The following is a 21924-nucleotide window of genomic DNA, read 5'->3' as shown; positions in this document are numbered from 1 at the left end:
GTAACTTCCACATCTGGGCTATAATATTAGGTTTTCCCAATGTTCCTTTTTTATTTAATATATATTTCCTTAAGTTTGTGCTATAAATAGAGGCTTTCACTTTATACTAAACCAAGGTCAAATCCTATTATTTTATCCTAAACATGAAGTCGCCTATAAATTTCTCCAATGTATTCTAAAAAGATTACTAACAAAGATAGTATAGGTTGAACTTGTAATCTTGGGCTTTTGCTGCAGTCTTTCTAGCAAATAAGCTTATAAAGAAATTGTCTGCTTTCAAATTTTAGTACACGAATTGCATTTTTAAGCTCTCCACTAAATGGATATTTTGGCTTTTAAGTGTGTCTGTTGGAGTTTAAAGATAATGTGGAATTCTTCACATCATTTTCTAGATAGGAGATTTTAAAAGTCATCATATTTATAAAAATTATGATATTTTTGTTATTGTTTTTGAATTTAATTATTTGAGATATTTTAATATGAATTATTTAGAACTCATTCTATAGCTTTGTCGAGATGATAGAGAGCTTAAGGAGATGATTACCCTCTAAAAACCTATTGATGGATCACAAGTTTGATATTGAACAATCTCACACAATCTAATTCAAAATAATAGAAACAACATATAATTACTAAATAAGCATTGACATAAAAGATTTATACAATAAATTGACATAAAAATTTAATAATCTATGTACGTAGAATTACAAACACTTGAGCCATGCAAATTGGTGTAACATAACATCTAGGAAAATAGATAGTGAAAGCCACTAATCTTTTCATATAGAGGAAATGGTTTTGTTGACAGATGCAATTGTTGGGGAAAGAAGATTCAGCACATACTTTTCAGTTTGTCCATCCTCTCCATTGTCTTGAGGTGACATGTTATAATTTTGATTTGTAATCTATGTGTGCCACTTTTAGAAGTAGATATGTAATCTATGTGTGCCACTTTTAGAAGTAGATATGTTCCATAATAGATATTATAACGTAAGAATATAATAATATATTATAAAAAAGAATTCAGCAATCCTTTAGTGTGTGTTGTTTATTTTACAGATTGGGGGTTTGACATGCTTCTGTGGGTTTGACAGATTTTTAACATTTTATAGCTCACACGATCCGTACATCCAAGGATGAAACTGGGCACCCACTGAAATTAATTTAAAAAATAAAACAAAAAATGTTTTAAATGATCTAGAATCTAGTGTCCTTTCCAGGCATTTGAAACTGAGCATGAAGCTCTGCCCAAATACAAAATACCCTAGCGAAGAGACTACAGAACTCTGCATAGCCTCAATTTGATTTTGTCAGGTAGTCCCAAAACACATAAGCGTAGTTCATACCAATCTAAACATTGACCATCTATATGCTACTAATATCACAAGCTCTCCTAGGTTACAGAACATTCAATGTCAATTTAGTTTGTGTGAAAAATCAAACTATTGCAGTCACTGATAATTAATCTCCTATCACAAATGATTATTAAACTGCTGAAAATAAATTTCCAGCTAATATCGAAAAATAACACAACTGCAACTTCACTTAAAATATGGAAAGAAATGCGCAACAGAATGAACACAATATTTTCGGACAAATTGTCTCTGGAAAAAACCCCTAAGGGAAAACCAGTTCTACAGATGAGAAATTATATTAAACTTCAGAAAATCAAGAGATACAAAATTCCTTGCCTCACACTGGCAGAACTCCGACAACCTCCTAATTTCTCCCGCTGATATTTCTCACTGCTATCCCTGCGCTAACACTGCGCCCTTGCTAACACTGCAAGACTGTTTGCTAACACTGCAAACTCCTTCTCCAAAACGCTTCTTCCTTGCTAATACTGCAAGACTGTTTGCTAACACTGCAAACTGCTTCTCCAAAAGCTTCCTGCCTTCTGTGCTCTTGCTAACACTGCAAGACTGTTTGCTAACACTGCAAACAGCTTCACCAAAGCTTCACCGCCTTACTCTCCAAATGCCCCCTAGACCCCTTTTTATACTACTCTTGTTGGTAAATCAACGACCGAGATTAAATCAAACCAACGACTGAGATTAAGACAACTCGACAGCCAATAATAGAATTGGTTGCAAAGTGTCCAAAAGGGAATCTCTAAAATTAGTAAATAATAACCATTTACTAATTTTTGGCAAGTGGACAAACAGCTGTCCAAACCACCCATAAATACAACCGCTATTCATAGATAAGGACGAACAACTGTCCAAGCTACCCAAAAATAGTGCTGCTATTTCCGGGTCAGAAATAACAGCTGTCCAACTAACAATAATTAACACTCCCTCTTAGCGAGGAAGCTGTTTTGCATGACACCCATCTTATCTCTGAAGAAGATAAATTTGGCCTTTCCCAAAGCCTTCGTCAGAATGTCTGCTACCTGCTCATCTGTAGGTATGTATTGTAGTCGAACAACTTTCTTCAATCTGCACACGTGGGTCTCTTTGCTGTGTGCTACAAAGCCTTCTGGTTGTTCTATGTATACCTCCTCCTTCAACTCACCATTGAGGAATGCTGTCTTGACATCCATTTGATGGATCTGCCATCCCATCTGTGCTGCAAGTGAGATTACAGCTCGTATAGAAGTATACCTGGCAACTAGAGCAAATGTCTCCTCATAGTCTATTCCCTCCTTCTGAGAGAACCCCTTTGCCACAAACCTAGCCTTGTATTTCTCGATGCTACCATCTGCACCATGCTTTATCTTATAGATCCAGCGTGATCCAACTACAGCCCTATCTGTTGGTCTAGGTACTACCTCCCACACATCATTCTGCATTATTGAAGAATATTCCTCAACCATAGCATCTCACCAGACCTGTTGTTCTGCAGCTTCCTGATAGCTAGAAGGCTCACTATCTACCAACTGACTAACATAGTCATTGAACTTGGCTGGTTGTCTTCGCTGTCTAGTACTCTTCCTAGGAGCTCCCACAAACTCCTGAGTATCCCTTTGTGCACAATCTCTGATGAAGTGATATCTGATATCTATATGTTTAGACCTATCATGAAACACTGGATTTTCAGACAACTTGATGCAACTCTGATTGTCACAATGTATCACAGTAGTCTCAACCTTCTGACCAAACAAGGCTACTAACAACTTCCGAAGCCATATAGCTTCACATGTCGCCATGCTAGCTGCTATGTATTCTGCTTCTGCTGAACTTAGAGCCACAGACTTCTGCTTCCTGCTGAACCAAGATACAACTCCTGATCTCAAGCTGAAACAACACCCTGAAGTGCTCCTTTTGTCTGTTGTACTTCCTGCCCAATCTGCGTCAGTATAGCCTATCAACCTGATACCTTCACCTTGAACATATCTGATCCCATACTCGACTGTACCACACAAGTAACGTAGCACATGCTTAGCCGCTCTCCAATGCATTCTCTTTGGTTCAACCATGAACTGACTAAGAGAGTTTACTGCAAATGCTATATCTGGTCTAGTGTTGACCAAATACATAAGCAAACCAATCAACTGTCTATATAAAGTGGGATCTACATCTTTCTCCTTAGATGTATCGTCATGCTCTGTGCTCACATCCAGAACACCTGTCACTGTCTCACGAAGCAATCTAAGTGCTCCATGATGAATATGGCCCAACCTCCTATGCCATAGCTCTCCAAGATCTCTAGGATTATTGTTGCTCATAAGTGCCTTAGGAGTATCAAACTGCAATCTATAAAGGCGACCACTCCTAACTCCAATAGTTATGGGTGATTTCCAATCCTTGTGCTTAATCAACACATGTGTCCCTCTAAAGAGTACATTATACCCTCTATCCTGAAGAACAGATACAGAAATCAAATTCATACCTAAGCCCGGCACATATAACACATCATGAAGAGGAATTATCTTTCCATTCTCCCTCTGAAACTGAACAGTCCCTTTCCCAACAGGGTTGAGTTTGGACAAGTTTCCCATAGAAATCTGGATGTTGGTGTCCTCCTCCTTGTAACTGGAGAAGTACTCTCTAACTCCTGTCATATGAAATGACGCCCCACTATCTATATACCAAACACACTGTGAGGTTGAGCTAACCATACAAGCTCATCTTCCATTCTGCTGGAGAGTTCTTCTGCACTTGCTGAAGCTGCCACCTGCTTCTTACCCTTTTTCCTCTCTGGGCAATCACTGACATAGTGGCCAAACTCGTGACATCCAAAGCACTTAACCTTAGAAAGGTCCTTCTTCTTCTTTTCACTTTGTGAATTTGATCCTTTGCTAGATCCCTTCTTTGCTTTCCCTTTACCCGCTAAGGCAACGTACTCTTGTTCCACCTCATTTTTCTGACTCTTGTTGGCCCCATTGACAAGACTTAGTCTAAACTCCTCCTGAGTGAAATCAGTCCACAGTCGATCCCAACTCGGTAAAGTATCTCATCCACTGACAACTTGAACAAAGACACTCCATTGTTTAGTAAACCCATTTAGGGCTATTCTCACTAGCTCATCATCACTAGGGCTATCTCCAACAACTGCTAACTCATCCTTGACAAGTCTGAGCCTGGTGAGGTAACTTGTGACGTCTTCTCCCTGATTCATCCGGGTATTCTTTAGCTTCTCTCTGAGAATCAACTTCCTGTTAGTGGTAGCATTCTGGTACAGATTTAGAATGGCGTCCCACATCTTCTTTGCTGTATCTAGCTCCGAGATATGTGGAACAATATGATCCTTGACACCATCAAGGATAATCCTCCTCGCTTTGGCATCGTCCTTCCTATATGCTGCAAGCTGTGTTGCATCCGTTGGTACAGGTACACCACTGGTAGCATAATCTTTGATACCATTCTCTTCCAACAATAAGGAAATTATGGCCTTCCAGACACCAAAATTTGAGGCACCATCCAATCTATCCTGATCTCTCAAACCAGCTGAAGCCATCTCAAGGGTTTAAAGCAATAATAAATCTAAAGAGATTAAAATTTCTTTCCTAGGGAAAAACTCTTCTACCCTTAACAATGCTCTGATACCATGTGAAAAATCAAACTATTGCAGTCACTGATTATTAATCTCCTATCACAAATGATTATTAAACTGCTGAAAATAAATTTCCAGCTAATATCGAAAAATAACACAACTGCAACTTCACTTAAAATATGGAAAGAAATGCGCAACAGAATCAACACAATATTTTCGGACAAATTGTCCCTGGAAAAAACCCCTAAGGGAAAACCAGTTCTACAGATGAGAAATTATATTAAACTTCAGCAAATCAAGAGATACAAAATTTCTTGCCTCACACTGGCAGAACTCCGACAACCTCCTAATTTCTCCCGCTGATATTTCTCACTGCTATCCCTGCGCTAACACTGCGCCCTTGCTAACACTGCAAGACTGTTTGCTAACACTGCAAACTCCTTCTCCAAAATGCTTCTTCCTTGCTAATACTGCAAGACTGTTTGCTAACACTGCAAACTGCTTCTCCAAAAGCTTCCTGCCTTCTGTGCTCTTGCTAACACTGCAAGACTGTTTGCTAACACTGCAAACAGCTTCACCAAAGCTTCACCGCCTTACTCTCCAAATGCCCCCTAGACCCCTTTTTATACTACTCTTGTTGGTAAATCAACGACCGAGATTAAATCAAACCAACGACTGAGATTAAGACAACTCGACAGCCAATAATAGAATTGGTTGCAAAGTGTCCAAAAGGGAATCTCTAAAATTAGTAAATAATAACCATTTACTAATTTTTGGCAAGTGGACAAACAGCTGTCCAAACCACCCATAAATACAACCGCTATTCATAGATAAGGACGAACAGCTGTCCAAGTTACCCAAAAATAGTGCTGCTATTTCCAGGTCAGAAATAACAGTTGTCCAACTAACAATAATTAACAGTTTGAAATAAGGTCATTTAATCTAATTTTCTTTTGGATTACCTAAAATTGGTCTATAGAACCCATTTATCTGATAGCTTAATATTGCATTTTTAATAAATAATGAAAGTAGAGATGTTGCTGGACAAAACTTTAAGGAAATAAGAAAAGTGGCTCTGAAATTGATGGTAACAATATAAGATTGGGACTGCAGCCAACTTAGCTATATTTTCTATTTCTGCATTCTCCAATCCTTTCAATACATCCACTGCCAATGAATGTGTCTTGGTAGACAGCTGAGATCAATATTACTGTCGATAAAAATACAAAAATGGGACTTATCTTTGTCTTTACGGTAACGCTATGAAATGAAAATTCTCCTCCTTTGATCTTAATTATTTGGTTGGAATCGTAGGTGCAACAATTTCAGTAATAGGAACTTTTAAGCCAAAGAAAACAATTTCAGTAATAGGAACTTTTAAGACAAAGAATACATTATGTGATTTTAATAAACCAACATTTTCCTGATAATGGTGTACTCTTGAATTGCAGGATATTGTTTCAGCATGTGAAAAATGAATTGCAATGGTATTGAGGTGCAATGTCATTAATTATTTTACAATTTGTTTTTATTAATTTGATGAATCTACGCAGTTTCAATTTTTTAGAAATACGGTCTGAACTAGACTATTGCCTATCAGGGCATCGATGTTTTTCGTATAAGAAATAATAGCAGAATTATAAGCCCATATAAGAGCTGGCAGGGATGGAGAAACATGATAGTCTTCAAGAAAATATGGTCATAAAAAAAAATGATCTCTAAATGAGAAAAAATATATTCATAAAAAAATGATTTCATAGTGAGAGAATTATGACGAAGGAATGATGCAAGGCTTCCTCAAAGACGCTTTAGCCTCAAAATTCTGATTCCCATCCTCCAAAGTAGTCTTATATATAATTCCATAGTTACTCTTGCCTATTACTTATCTAATTTCACAAAGTAGATATCTGTTCTGAAAACAGTGGGCGGACAAGCTTTCCTCCTACCTTTCCTCCTTCCACCCCAGCAGATGGTTCAGCGGTACTTTTCTCTCAACCAGATCTTGCAACAGACTGCGAAGGTTTTTGACCAAAGAAACAGAGGAGCATAATTTCTATTGATACTTATGGACAACTTTTTTAATCAATTTATGTTCTCTCAAGAAAGAACATTTTTATAATATTTTAATGTTTGATTAGTTTTCTTTCCTTGCATAAGACAGGGACTCCAGGGGCTCCAGCTCCAGGGACTCCAGCTCTGCAGAGCCCTTGTATATCTTGTTTTTATGATTGAATTTAGTAGTTGTTGTTGCTATTTGAATCCTACAGAATCCACAATTTTGATGTTGAACTGTGGATAGATCTTTACACTTTTAAAAATAAAATACCGAGTTACAAGAATCAAAGTGAGATATTTGAAACAATGTGTTTTGAAGGTTGGTTCAAGTCTCCCGGGATTTAAAGGGAAGGTTTTAATTTCTTTGCAGATAAAGAATGAGGATATTTCACTCGAGGACATACTTTCACAAATATGAAAATGATTGATTGCAAGTGTGAATGAAATATGTTCACATGAAGGGAAATAATTATTTTGTAAATTGAGGTAAAAATAATTTCAGAAGAGGGGAATAATAAGCTGTAGTGTTGGGATTGTTTCATCATTGAATGTTTTTCACGGGAATATAGCGAAGGATGATTGCAGTTTCTTTTAAATTGGATTCTTATTCTGTGAAGCATATGATATACCTCATTCTATATAATGATGCAGCGTTGCAACTCCATTACTTGATTTCAAAGTTGTATGTAGTTTACGACATAAAAAATTCACTGGGGTGAAACATCCCAATACAAACAACAGGAAACAAAACCTGCAATTTTAACTTTGATTCTCTTGTTTGCCTTTCTGAACTCTATTTGTTCACCATCTACTTTCCCCTGTTACAACATTTGCCAGCATCCATCAAGGCATAATGAAATATATAAAAAATGTCAAAGCATAATCAAGGCACACAAGTGTGTGACAGAAAGCCTCTGCAAAAGGTGGAAGCATGAATAAGTAATATGAAGTCCGTAAAATGTGAGAGCATGAACAAACACGCAAACTGTTTGACAGAAAGCCTCTGCATAACAGCCTCAAAATGCCATCTCATTGAATGCAATGGTCATAGAATTTCAGGAGGTTTTTCTCAGATATTATAATTGGAAATGCTATGTTTGACATGCATTCAAAATGTACAGTCATAGACAACGCCTCTGAATTGTTTGGCATACTGCCTCTAAACGATGTCATGTGGGTTGAATATATCAACTGACATGGAATTGCATTGGAACATTGTGGTTGTCTGTGTGACACAAAGCCAAGAGATGTAGTGCTTATTGAATTCAAGGTTTTTGACGGAAAGTTCCGTTATTAACAGCAGTACTCCAGAAGATAAGGTGACAATCCCAAATATTTTATTTGCTATATTCTTTGCTTAATCCTGGTCTAGGTTTTCTACTTCTTTACAAAGAGAAGCAAAGTGAAAGAGTGTTTATATATAATTGGAAGATAGTTGTTCTCTGCAGTTAAAATTTTCTGTATATATGAAAATTTCTGTAATTTCCAAAACAGGGCATAATATAGATTGTAACTGACAGATTCATGTTTATATGAAATGAATACAGGATGAAGAATCTGTTTACAGTGCTGTTGGGCTTCAGCAAGGGAACGTGAATGTTGATTGTCATGGGGAAATTTTAAGAATTTATCTTTGAAGAAGAAACCTCATCATTTGGTCCATGTTCTTCCCGCACACAGAGTAAGTTCTTATAACTTTTTGGAACCAGTTAATAACTTTCCAGATTATTTACTGAACATCACTTTCTTCAGAGATTAACCAGTTATAGTAAACATTCTCCCAAAGATCCCTTAACCTTTGTGCACACGTCACTGGGAAAAGAGTCTTCTCAGAGTGTATGTATAATTTTGAATTTCAGTCTTTGGAATCAAGACAACATTGATGGCATTCAAATACCCAATTCAAGCAAGATTTCACCTCATCCGTCTTCCTTCTACATTTAGGGATAAATAGCTTGGGAACAAAGCGGAGCAGATGAGCATACAAAGAAAATGCTCAGCTCACAAGAGATACTTTCATGTCCGACAGATTCAAACAAAAGAGAATTCCAGGGCATATTTTGCATTCGACCTTCAAAGAGGAAAGAAAGGCCCATGCAAGTGGGAAATCTTCTCTTTGGGAATCCCCACCTAGTAAACAGTTCGATTGTGGGCTTTTACAAGAACCGTGGTTGAATAAATGTTATGTTCCAGAGCATTTGGAAAAGGCAATATGTGATCACATTTATTCATGGACAGAGACAAATACAAGTTTTGTCGAAAATCTTGTAGAGCTAGCATGGAAGTAAGAGGCAGAAGATTGGACAAAATTCTGGGAAGAAACACATGAGATAGGAACTGAAATAGAAGTAGATATTCTTGGACTGTTGATCGAAGAACTGATATCCGATCTTGCTTGTCGTCAAACATGACATAAATCTACTTTATGAAAATTAGTGCTATTTGCAAGAACCGGTATTATTTTTGCTGGGTTTTTACAGAGGGTCAAAAGATTATAGTATGCTTACCACTTTGTCCTAATGATAATCAAGCCGTACGCTTGGACTGATTGCAACCAAACGAGTACTGTTCAAATTCTGATTTGGATTCCAGAGTTGCAATGCAAACTGCTTTTTGGAGTGGAGTAAGGGAGTTATTGTCACATATATGGCAGGGTTAAATGAAACTGACTTCCGGCCTTGCACTGAAGCAATTTGAACTTTTTAAAAGGAAAGTGTTATACCCCTATGTCTTCAAAAGCATGCAGTGCCTTTTTTTGTGGAATAAATTCTCGACTAATAGTGACATTAGATAATTTGTAATTGGTGTAATCCTTGCACCTGGTTGGTGCAAGTGCTAGTTTTATTACATCTTGTTTGTACATGAAAGGTGCAAGTGCTAGTTTAATTACATCTTGTTTGCACATAAAATGAAAGATAATTTAAGTCTATGGAATTCAATGTAGCGAAATCATTTTCTTACAAGTTGCCCCACTAAGCCGCCCATAGTCTCCATAACTCTATCCCCTTCTCCCATCACTACCAATCCTTTCTCAACTATGACACTCTTTTGATCCAACTTCTTATTTGTAAATTCTATCGTGTAGCTTTCAGATGTGTGGTATTGAGAATATTCTGTGAAGACACCTATCCATACCCATCTCCCTGCCTCCAAGTTCACATAAGATGTGCAACCATGGCTAGATTTTGTACATACCCTTAGCTCTTCCATAGATGAACCCCACACAACAAATCAAACAATAATGGCATTGCCATTCCTGGGCTGCTTCACTTCTAATTAAACGCCACTTTCCACATTAGAGCAGGAGTCAATGACAGAGAGAGTAAGAATTGAAGCCAAGGAGTTTACAATTGAGGCTGCATTCCTGACTGCTCGTGTACAAACTACTATTTTGCCAGCCCTTTTCTGCAAATAAATTGTGCATCAATATTCAAGCTAAGTCTCACTAGCACAAAAAATAGTTAGAATTCTAAATTCTGAGAAATTTGCATTACCTGCATGCTTTGAATGCAACTTTCAACAACTGTTTTCCTCAGTCCTGTGAGATGCAGCCTTCAACAACTGTTTTCCTCAGTCCTGTGAGATGCAGTGCCCTCAATCTTTCATTGGACACCAGATTCAAACCTTTAATTTTCTTAACTTGGTAGCTACCCATCAGTCTAAATTCCTGGAGAGTAGTTAATTGTGCAAAGCTGGGAAGTGCAGACAACTTGGGGCATTTCATTATAACCAGTGTTCTGACAGAACTTCGTAGGCTTTCTATTTTCCTCAGATTGCTATTGCTACAAATTGCAGGTGTCTCAAGGGCAGCGCAAGTGTCTTTTGCGATGAAAATCTTGGACAATTCATCATTGCCTGATACGTCTATAGCATGAAGCTATATCTATATCTTGCGAAAGAAAGTGGCTCAAAGCACACCAAAGGAAAACTTCCTTCTGGAATCTCACCGTATTGTTATTCGCTTCCCTTCCAATAATAGAATAGGGGCCGTAGCCCATAGAATCGTAGGGCCCATAGAATTGTAGGGCAATAAAGCAACTATATCCGGCCCAACTAAGATATATATATAGGGCTCTTATAGTTCCTTCTTATCTTTAGTTCCTTCTTTAGTTGATGATTTTATGCATGCGCCCTTTTTTTTCGATGTAGTGTTTCTTTTCAATCATTACCCCACTTCCACATGACAGGATAGGCAATCAACTTTTCCCAACATAACCAAACCACTAGAATGAATGGAGGGGCCATGCGTAGTGATTGATGGCCCTACTATTCTATGGCATTCTCTCATTCTTTTTTCACCTCCCACTGGCAATGCAAAGTGCCTTCTTCTATTCTTTCCAGTGAGAAACGACTAGCGGAAACAATAGGGCTAGGAATGACCCCACCTTAGGATGATTAGGAAGCACCCCTGCCTTTCTCTACCACTATTTATGTACATCCCCATTTAATGCCCCCTATTCTGCCCTTTGCAGTTCCATAGTAGGCACTTAGCGGCGCCATATTTGCCGCTACCAACTAGGCAGTTCCAGCCGCCTTTCGGGTGCTTTCGAAGATGCATGCAGAAGTCGACTGGCTCTTCCAATAGCTACATCCAAACCTAAGGGCGACACACACTATAGAGGTAGGGTTAACCCAGGACTACTGAAATGGGGTTATATTAGGCCCCGCTATTGGCTGACTGCATGAAGAATGTTTGGACATAAAACAGAACCAGATGGTTAAGGGCTCTCCCTAACAGTCAAGCACTTCATCTCTTACTACCATGTACACCAACTTGCCCTACCATTTTATAGGGATGGCCTCCTTGTGCATTCGAACCGATTCCCCGCAACACTGGGGCAACTTGTCGAAGTCTCACTTATTGTTCCCATTATGCCTATAGAATGGTAGGGCTTTAGTAGGGTTTCTCCTTCTAAAATGCTCCAAACGCATCGCATCAGAAGGCTGAAACTAAAACCTATGAATCGTAAACATGGCAGCCCTTTATAGAGTTTTCCTCTAATTTATGGCTATGTATATGGTTCTACTGGTTGGGTAAACTCAACCTCTTTCTCCAAGTTATCAGAGGCAACTTCACACTTTCCCCTTACTCCCCTTACTGCTGCCTATTGATAGACCTTGGCTTTGGTTGATGCGGGTATCCATAGAGATTGCGGCGAAGCACATAATATTGTAGATGAGGTCTGCTTTATAAGGCTGTTGATGGCTGGAAGCTAAGCCATAGAGAAGGGGATGCCTATGCCAGTTCCTATTTGGTTTGGTCCCTCGACAGAAGCTCATGTAGAGGGACCTCAGGCCTCTCGGCTATAAGTGCCTAGTGGTAGTTGCATGTGTCTTGATTGCCTGGTCCGTGTAGACTTTATTTTGAGTGTCTGGTTGTTTGGTATAAGTCAATTTGTCTACCTTCAAAATAGTAGGGGTGCCCTCCCCGTCTCCTCCCTCCCACAATTGCCTATAAAATTGTAGGGCCCCCTGCATTTTTAGATTAAGTAAGGACATAGAATTGTAGGCATTCACCCTGCATGCATTTAGACTAGTATTCGGTGATTCCCTATAGAATGTGGGTGTAACATTCATATAATAAGACGGGGCCACCCATGTTACGTATATAACCAAGCCCTATTATTCTATTATTCAACTATACCCAGCCAAATACTCTGCCCTCTATTCATTGGCAGGGCGGGAGGTATTTTAAGGGGAGGGGCCTAGAATTTTATGGGCTATGACAAGTTGGGTTGGGTGGGAGTTAGTAGTTCTATAGCTCCTGGGAACAATTCAATATACTCATCCCCACCAACCACCATAGTTCACTGGCTCAAGCCCAAGTATAGTTCCCATGTTAGCTGGTTTATTATTTTTATATATTTTTCAAATTAGAAAATAACTAATTATTTGAACTTTTATTGGTAGCTATCAAAAAAGGCAAGAAGAAAAATCTTTTTTTCTAAATCAAAATTAGAGATAATCTAAAAGTCTAACAACTGCTTTATACTTTTGGCATTAAATAATGCATTAATGGAGAACTTTCTCTTGAGAATTCTCTGATTTTTTAAATCATTTTTCTTCCACTGCCATAAGCATTAAATTTGACATTAATGCAGAGCTTTATCTGGACAATCATCTAGTTTTGTTAATCATTTTCTCTATCCACCGCCTCTCTCTGTTTGTCTCAATTATTTTGTTGTCTGGCAGGCCATCATTCTAAAGCTAAAGTTGGATAAACTTGCAGTGTATTTGAGGAGCTTCGGCAATCGTCATGAAAATAGAGTGGGAATACAGGTTGTTTCTGTGCTGGAATGCTTTTTATAGACAAGTACTATTATTAATCTAATAATTAGCACACACTGCATTTGTTGTGCCATTTCCTGAGCTTCTAAGAAGTGGTTTCAATGTTTTTTATTGTCTATTCTTGGCTTGTTTTCATGCTTAGAGACATGAAAATAAAGAGCAATAGTTCAACATTTTTTCTTTTGTTTAAGGTTAGGGTATTTTTCATGTTTCCATTAAGTTGTGCTCCATGTAAATTTAGGGATACGAAGGGATGGCTGTGAGGAGGTGTCTGGCAGTACAACTCGCACATGACTAGCAACTCATCTTCATACTCGTTCAAATAATTTTCATTAATCCCATGGCTGGAAGCCCTGACGATAGGATATGTAGCCCCACGGATGCCATTGGGCAAGTAGCGACAGTAGGAAACATCTTTCTTCACGTCCTTAGGCCTCTCAATCATGGGGAACATAAGCCCCTGGGGACCTAAATCCATGGCCTTTTTAGCCATAACAGGTTCATTATCAGGGATCTTGATGATCGCAGGGGTATTTGTGGCCACCAATACCTGCAGCACATGAACGACCGCCATGAAATCACCAGGGCCGTGCTTCATGTCCACAACAGCAAAATATTTGCTTTTACCAATAGCAATTCTATGTATTAAATTTTAGCACATTGTCCAAATGTGATCTAAAATTGCAATCTGTATATTAAAATTTACAAATAAAGAGGTATGCATTTCATTCATTAAACAAAATCCAATCCTAGGGTCATAGTACAGTGGAAGAAACAAATTATCTTTGAAATTTCTAACATACCAAACTTGAAAGTAAAATCCTCATTGAGCACTGAGATTTCTACGACTCCCACTCAACATTCTTTTTCACTTTTAGACATCAGCAGGTTAGGTCAGCTTGAGGTTAGGGGTAGAATCGTATATCTTTTCAAGGATGCTTTTTAGTCACACGACTGGTCGTGTACTATGCAACTATGAAAAAATCTAACTGGGTATCGAGTTAAAGTATTCTTGGTATAGAGTTAAACTATTCATTAGAACTGCTCTTAATTGAACACATCATAATCCTTGCCTATATTTAAAGGTTGAATGACCACTATCGTTGTCTTTTCAACAACTGTTCTAGATCATAAATTGCTGGTGGGTATACTACATAACACTAATGTAGAAGCTCAACTAAGATATTGGTAACAGATGTCCATCATGTGACAATATGAATTCCAATCAAACATTGGCTCGCCAAATACTTACTGTTGCAAATGACAAATAGAATTTGAAGTTAATAAATAAGTAAATGAGATCTGTGACTGTTTTTCCCATTTGTACACTGAGTAACCAAATTTGTATTGCATAAAGAGAGAAGTCCCTTCCATATTACAAACTTTGTGGCTGTCAGATACAACTGATCCTCCGTGTTGAATGATACATACACTTGAATTTCTTTACCAAAATCATATCACATCAGTGCAACCAAAATAGTCAAAATTTTGCTTTAGGTAATCAAAGCAATTTACATTCAATCCCTGGATCAGCAGCTCTCCTATTGAACTTGGTGTTTTAGCATTTGCTTAAGTTCATACCGAAGTAAAGAACATAAAAACAAGAATAATAATCTATTTATCCAAAACCGCATTTCAATATTTTAAGAAACATGATTCTATCAAGAAATTTGCATGCCATATTAGTTATAACAGTAATACATATATTCCAATTTCCCAAAAATATATATTTTTTTGTTTGATACACTCACTACTTAGGACAAGCATATGCCTGCCCCAATTTATCAAATACATCTTTTTTTTGTTTGATACACTCGCTACTTAGGACAAGCAAATTGGCACAATGCTGATGTATTTATCTGCTGTCAAATTCTATTGCACATAAATTTGACAGCCTTCTATATACATACTTCTTCTCACTTCAAAATTTGACAGCCTTCAATGTTTTCTACAGTTAGTTAATATATGTTGCATGCACTTTTATTATTACGTCTACTGAATATTGTTCTCTATTTCATGCACTTTTATTATTACGTCTACAAAAGTAATTACTTAATTTTTTAAAAAGCTTTTGGGAAATTTCTGAATTGAATTGTTTTTTGTAACAGCAATTAACTTTCACTATTTTGCATGATATCTTTTTCTCCATGAAGTTGGTTTCATTACTGTTCCTCATTAGCCAGTTCATTAGCTTTAACTCTTAGCTAAATGTTAACTTGTAATGATGGATTCCTTCATCATTTTTTTGTTAGTTACATTTATGCTTTTCACTTATCTAGATTTCTTCTACAGTTATCAAATGTCTCTCACTTTCATAATTTTATCGCATACTCCAAGCTCCTTTATAGCATATGGCAGGAACTGTGACGCATTGTGTCCCTTGTTACTATAGGTACGTATCGTAGAGTTTCTATTAACACCACTAAAATTTTATACTGAGTATGTATTTAATCTTACAAATTTAATTTTTTAATCAGATTTGGCAGGGAAGCTGAAGTATACACTATTGTTAATACCATAATCAAAATTTAAACTATAAGAGTTTTAATTTTTTCGTATTCATGAATTTAACTCCCAATTTCTGATTGAGCTTTTTATTTGTGGATGGTGTAATTAATCATGGAATTGAGCCATCTTTGGTAGCCAGTATGTTAGATGTAGCCCATAAGTTCTTCTTCCTCTCCTCAGAGGAGTAGTAGTATGGTAATAGGGATGTATTGGATCTAATGAGATATGGAAGCAACTTCAATGCGAAAGTCAACCAATTTTTCAGTTGGAGAGATTATCTAAGGCATAAAATCATCCAAAATATAGGTGGTATTTTGAGCATTTTGATGTCAGAAGAGATAAAACCTTAAAAAATAGAAAGCATGAGTTTAGATTTTTAACATTTTATAGCTCAAATGATCCGTACATCCAAGGATGAAACTGGGCACTGACTAAAATTAATTTAAAAAATAAAACAAAAAATGTTTTAAATGATCTAAAATCTAGTGTCCTTTCCAGGCATGTGAAACTGAGCATGAAGCTCTGCCTAAATACAAAATACCCTAGCGAAGAGACTAAAGAACTCTGCATAGCTTCAATTGGATTTTGTCAGCTAGTCCCAAAACACATGAGCGTAGTTCATACCAATCTAAACATTGACCATCTATATGCTACTAATATCACAAGCTCTCCTAGGTTACAACATAGTTGCTAGAAATGTGACGGCAAACTGTCATTTCATGTTTCAATGCAAGAAATCGACTGTTTCTAGCAAGGAGGAAAAACATTGCGAGGTGTCTTGTTGGACAAAATAAATTTATTAATTCTTTAATGTTTATGTCAAAACATTTAGGGCTTGTTTGGCTGTGGGAATATAAAAATGGGAATAAGAATAACTATTCTAGAATACTTATTCTCGAATAGAAAATGGGGTTATGTAGTCCTATTCTTGTTTGGTTCACCCATAATTTTATGCGGAATTCATGTACTCAAAAATTTATGTTTTCTAAAATAAAAAAAATTGGAGTAGGAAAACATATCCAATTCCACCAATTTAGGTGGAATAGCAAATGCTCATTTTTGGGCCAAAATTGGAATACATATTCCAATTTTTTTCCTATTCCAATTCCGATTTGGTGCATCCAAACAGAGAATTCAAAATTTCAAGAATATAAATATGCCTATTTCACTTGTATTCCTGTTGCCAAACGGACCCTTAGGTTTAGAAATTGACGAAGTAGTAGTTTCAAGTAGTCGTTCCCGAGTATTAACTCTTTTACATTTAGTTTCTGAGATTGAGTGAGGATTTGTTGCATTATTATCTCCATTTTTACATTCTAATTATTTTTAGTTAATATAGTATTAATTTATTAATTATCTTTATTTACAAATAGTTCTCTTTATTATACGAGTTTGTTATAAGTTCATGGTTAGTATACTTATTTGTTAAACTATAGTTCGTTAATTATTTCATTTCCTTTCTCAATTAATAGTTATTTAAATATTATATTTATTTTGATCTAAAATTTAAATAAAAAATTTAAAAATAATTTATTATATTATTAGTCTTTGTTTTTATTGTATTTGATAAGCAGCAGTTAAAATTGTGATCTTGCTAATAAATTTCAATGGTGTAATTTTGAGAAATCAAATTATATATATATATATATATATCATGTTTCTTATACGCAACTTTTAAAATTATCATTTCTCGTCACCTTGTCGTTGCGATTACGTTTCTCGTTTCTCCTCTCTGATAACTATGGATTACAGAATATTCAATGTTAATTTAGTTTGATATAAGCTCATCTAATGTAATTTTCTTTTGGATTATGTCAAATTGGTCTATAGAACCCATTTATCTGATAGCTCATTATTGCATTTTTAATGAAAGTAGAGATGTTGCTGGACAATACTTCAAGGAAATAAGAAAAGTGGCTCTGAAATTGATGGCAACCATATAAGATTGGGACTGCAGCCAAATCACATAGGAACTATCTTCAGAGAGGGCCTTTCGGTTGGCATAGTAAACTTTAATCTAGCATCTGCACAACGAGAGCTTACGATGGCCATTGCACCCCATTCTGACCATGCTAGACTTACCATACTGTCACAAAATGAAGTGGGAGGTCTACAAGTGCAGCATGAGGGTTATTGGGTGGCAGTGGAAGTTGATCCAAACAACTTCATTGTTAATGTATAAAGTTCATCAGAAAAGTGATAATATCTATTTAAGATTTATCCATCTGATAAAGCCATGCCATTATCTGAGGAAAAGAAGCATCCCTATTGCTGAAGACTCTTCCCCGTCTATGGATATACTTAATGGGACACTGTATATGTTGACAGTTCTCTTCAACCACCATAGTAATTATTTGTAGAAATCCACGGAGTTTAAGCATAGTAGTTTCCTGGATGTCAGGGTAACCCTTGCACCTCTGAAATGTTAATGTTAAAAAGTTCATGCAATAATGTTAAAATGTCCATGGAATTGAGTCCAGGAGCATATAGTTGATATTGACATCATTTGGATGCAAATATTCTATTTTTCAACTTAGCTATATTTTCTATTTCTGCATTCTCCAATCCTTTCAATACATCCACTGCCAATGAATGTGCCTTGGTAGACAGCTGAGATCAATATTACTCTCGATAAAAATACAAAAATGGGACTTGTCTCTTGTCCTTATGGTAATGCTATGAAATGAAAATTCTCCTCGTATAATCTTAATTATTTGGTTGGAATCGTAGGTGCAACAATTTCAGTAATAGGAACTTTTAAGCCAAAGAACACAATTTCAGTAATAGGAACTTTTAAGACAAAGAATACATTATGTGATATTAATAAACAACATTTTCCTGATAATGGTGTACTCTTGAATTGCAGGATATTGTTTCAGAATGTGAAAAATGAATTGCAATGGTGTTGGGGTGCAATGTCATTAATTATTTTACAATTTGATTTTATTAATTTGATGAATCAACACAGAGGTTCAATTTTTTAGAAATACAGTCTGAACTAGACTATTGCCTATCAGGGCATCAATGTTTTTCGTATAAGAAATAATAGCAGCATTACAAACCCATATAAGAGCTGGCAGGGATGGAGAAACATGATAGTCTTCAAGAAAATAATGAGAGAAAAAATATATACATAAAAAAATGATCTCATAGTGAGCGAATTATGACAAAGGAATGATGCAAGGCTTCCTCAAAGACACTTTAGCCTCAAAATTCTGATTCCCATCCTCCAGAGTAGTCTTATATATAAGTATCTTATATATAAGTACTCTTATACATAATTCCATAGTTACTCTTGCCTATTACTTATCTAATTTCACAAAGTAGATAATCTATTCTGAAAACAGAGGGCCATCAAAGTGGACAAGCTTTCCTCCTACCTCTCCTCCTTCGACTCCAGCAGATGGTTCAGCGGTACTTTTCTCTCAACCAGATCTTGCAACAGACTGCAAAGGTTTTTGACAGAAGAAACAGAGGAGCATAATTTCTATTGATACTTATGGACAACTGTTTTAATCAATTTATGTTATCTCAAGAAAAAACTTTTTATAATATTTTAATATTTGATTAGGTTTCTTTTCTTGCATAAAACAGGGACTCCAGGGACTCGAGCTCTATAGAGCCCTTGTATATCTTGTTTTTATTATTGAATTTAGTAGTTGTTGTTGCTATTTGAATCCTATAAAGAAACCACAATTTTGATGTTGAAGTGTGGATGGATCTTTACACTTTTAAAAATAAAATACCGAGTTACAAGAATCAAAGTGAGATATTTAAAAGTATGTGTTTTGAAGGTTGGTTCAAGTCTCCCAGAATTTGAAGGGAAGGTTTTAATTTCTTTGCAGATAAAGAATGAGGATATTTCACTCGAGGACATACTTTCACAAATATGAAAATGATTGATTGCAAGTGTGAATGAAATATGTTCACATGAAGGGATATAATTATTTTGTAAATTGGGGTAAAAATAATTTCAGAAGAGGGGAATAATAAGTTGTAGTTGGGATTGTTTCATCATTGAATGTCTTTCACGGGAATGATAGCAAAGGATGATTGCAGTTTCTTTTAAATTGGATTCTTATTCTGTGAAGCATATGATATACCTCATTCTGTATAATGATGCAGCGTTGCAGCTCCATTGCTTGATTTCAAAGTTGTATGTAGTTTACAACATAAAATATTCACTGGGGTGAAACATCCCAATACAAACAACAGGAAACAAAACCTGCAACTTAACTTTGATTCTCTAATTTGCCTTTCTGAACTCTGTTTGCTCCCCATCTACTTTCCCCTGTTACAACATTTGCCAGCATCCATCAAGGCATAATGAAATATATAAAAATATCAAAGCATAATCAAGGCACACAAGTGTGTGACAGAAAGCCTCTGCAAAAGGTGGAAGCATGAACAAGGCATATGAACTGTTTAATAGAAAGCGTCTGTAAAATGTGAGAGCATGAACAAGCACGCAAACTGTTTGATAGAAAGCCTCTGCATAACAGCCTCGAAATGCTGTCTCATTGAATGCAATGGTCATAGAATTTCAGGAGGTTTTTGTCAGATTTTATAATTTGAAATGCTATGTTTGGCATGCATTTAAAATGTACAATCATAGACAATGCCTCTGAATTGTTTGGCATAATGCCTCTAAACGATTTCATGTGGGTTGAATATATCAACTGACGTGGAATTGCATTGGAACATTGTGGTCGTCTGTGTGACACAAAGCCAAGAGATGTAGTGCTTATTGAATTCCAGGTTTTTGACAGAAAGTTCCGTTATTAACAGCAGTACTCCAGAAGATGAGGTGACAATCCCGAATATTTTATTTGCTATATTCTTTGCTTAATCCTGATCTAGGTTTTTAACGTCTTTACAAAGAGAAGCAAAGTGAAAGAGTGCTTATATATAATTGGAAGATAGTTGTTCTCTGCAGTTAAAATTTTCTGTATATATGAAAATTTCTATAATTTCTAAAACAGGGCATAATATAGATTGTAACTGACAGATTCATGTTTCTATGAAATGAATACAGGATGAAGAATCTGTTTACAGTGCTGTCGGGTTTCAGCAAGGGAACGTGAATGTTGATTGTCATGGGGAAATTTTAAGAATTTATCTTTGAAGAAGAAACTTCATCATTTGGTCCATGTTCTTCCCGCACACAGAGTAAGTTCTTATAACTTTATGGAACCAGTTATTAACTTTCCCGATTATTTACTGAGCATTGCTTTCTTCAGAGATTAACCAGTTATAGTAAACATTCTACCAAAGATCCCTTAACCTTTGGGTACACGTCACTGGGAAAAGAGTCTTCTCAGAGTGTATGTATAAATTTGAATTTCAGTCTTTGGAATCAAGACAACATTGATGGCATTCAAATACCCAATTCAAGCAAGATTTCACCTCATCCGTCCCCCTTCTACATTAGGCAGAAATAGCTTGGGAACAAAGCGGAGCAGATGAGCATACAAAGAAAATGCTCAGCTCACAAGAGATACTTTCATGTCTGACAGATTCAAACAAAAGAGAATTCCAAGGCATATTTTGCTTTGGACCTTCAAAGAGGAAAGAAAGGCCAATGCAAGCAGGCAATCTTCTCTTTGGTAATCCCCACCTAGTAAACAGTTCGATTGTGGGCTTTTACAAGAACCATGGTTGAATAAATGTTGTGTTCCAGAGCATTTGGAAAAGGCAACATGTGATCACATTTATTCATCAACAGAGACAAAATACAAGTTTTGTAGAAAATATTGTAGAGCTAGCATGGAAGTAAGAGGCAGAAGATTGGACAAAATTCTGGGAAGAAAAACATGAGATAGGAACTGAAATAGAAGTAGATATTCTTGGACTGTTTATCGAAGAACTGATATCCAATCTTGCTTGTCTTCAAACATGACATAAATCTACTTTATGAAAATTAGTGCTATTTGCAAGAACCGGTATTATTTTTGCTGGGTTTTTACAGAGGGTCAAAAGATTATAGTATGCTGATCACTTTGTCCTAATGATAATCAAGCCGTACGCTTGGACTGATTGCAACCATACGAGTACTGTTCAAATTCTGATTTGGATTCCAGAGTTGCAATGCGAAGTGATTTTTGGAGTGGAGTAAGGGAGTTATTGTCACATATATGG

The 21924-nt window shown here is 36.4% G+C and overlaps 1 protein-coding gene across 9 annotated transcripts; it reads left to right on the top strand.

Moving 5' to 3' along the window:
• The first annotated feature begins 755 nt into the window (after positions 1 to 755).
• Positions 756 to 21915, top strand: LOC149557903 (oxoglutarate-dependent flavonoid 7-O-demethylase 1-like). Of its 9 annotated transcripts, none has more exons than XM_089832360.1 (4): positions 756 to 877; positions 8538 to 8671; positions 13183 to 13303; positions 17663 to 18499. In XM_089832360.1, exons 3-4 carry the CDS (start codon positions 13247 to 13249, stop codon positions 17966 to 17968), a joined length of 363 nt encoding a protein of 120 aa, XP_089688486.1. In that variant the 5' UTR covers positions 756 to 877; positions 8538 to 8671; positions 13183 to 13246; the 3' UTR covers positions 17969 to 18499. The 9 variants fall into 9 exon arrangements, 6 of the variants coding, with proteins under 6 accessions (XP_089688486.1, XP_089688484.1, XP_089688481.1 ...); XM_089832358.1 differs by lacking the exon at positions 756 to 877 and adding an exon at positions 979 to 1314; XM_089832355.1 differs by lacking the exon at positions 756 to 877 and adding an exon at positions 5969 to 6422 and having other exon boundaries at positions 6536 to 8671.
• Positions 21916 to 21924: the final 9 nt, after the last annotated feature.

This window comes from Cupressus sempervirens, chromosome 5 (genome assembly GCF_028749045.1).
Source record: "Cupressus sempervirens isolate cs-2001-9-10 chromosome 5, ASM2874904v1, whole genome shotgun sequence".
NCBI lineage: Eukaryota > Viridiplantae > Streptophyta > Pinopsida > Cupressales > Cupressaceae > Cupressus > Cupressus sempervirens.
The sequence above is the reverse complement of the archived record's forward strand: the minus strand, read 5'-3'. Positions and strand labels throughout refer to the sequence as shown.

What these genes read in the sequence shown, in the direction of transcription:
- LOC149557903 (XM_089832360.1), top strand. Translation starts at nt 13,247, where the DNA reads ATGAAAATAGAGTGGGAATACAGGTTGTTTCTGTGCTGGAATGCTTTT. An exon ending in GGAATGCTTTTTATAGACAA is followed by an intron (nt 13,304 to 17,662) that starts GTACTATTATTA and finishes TAATGAAAGTAG; the next exon opens with AGATGTTGCTGGACAATACT.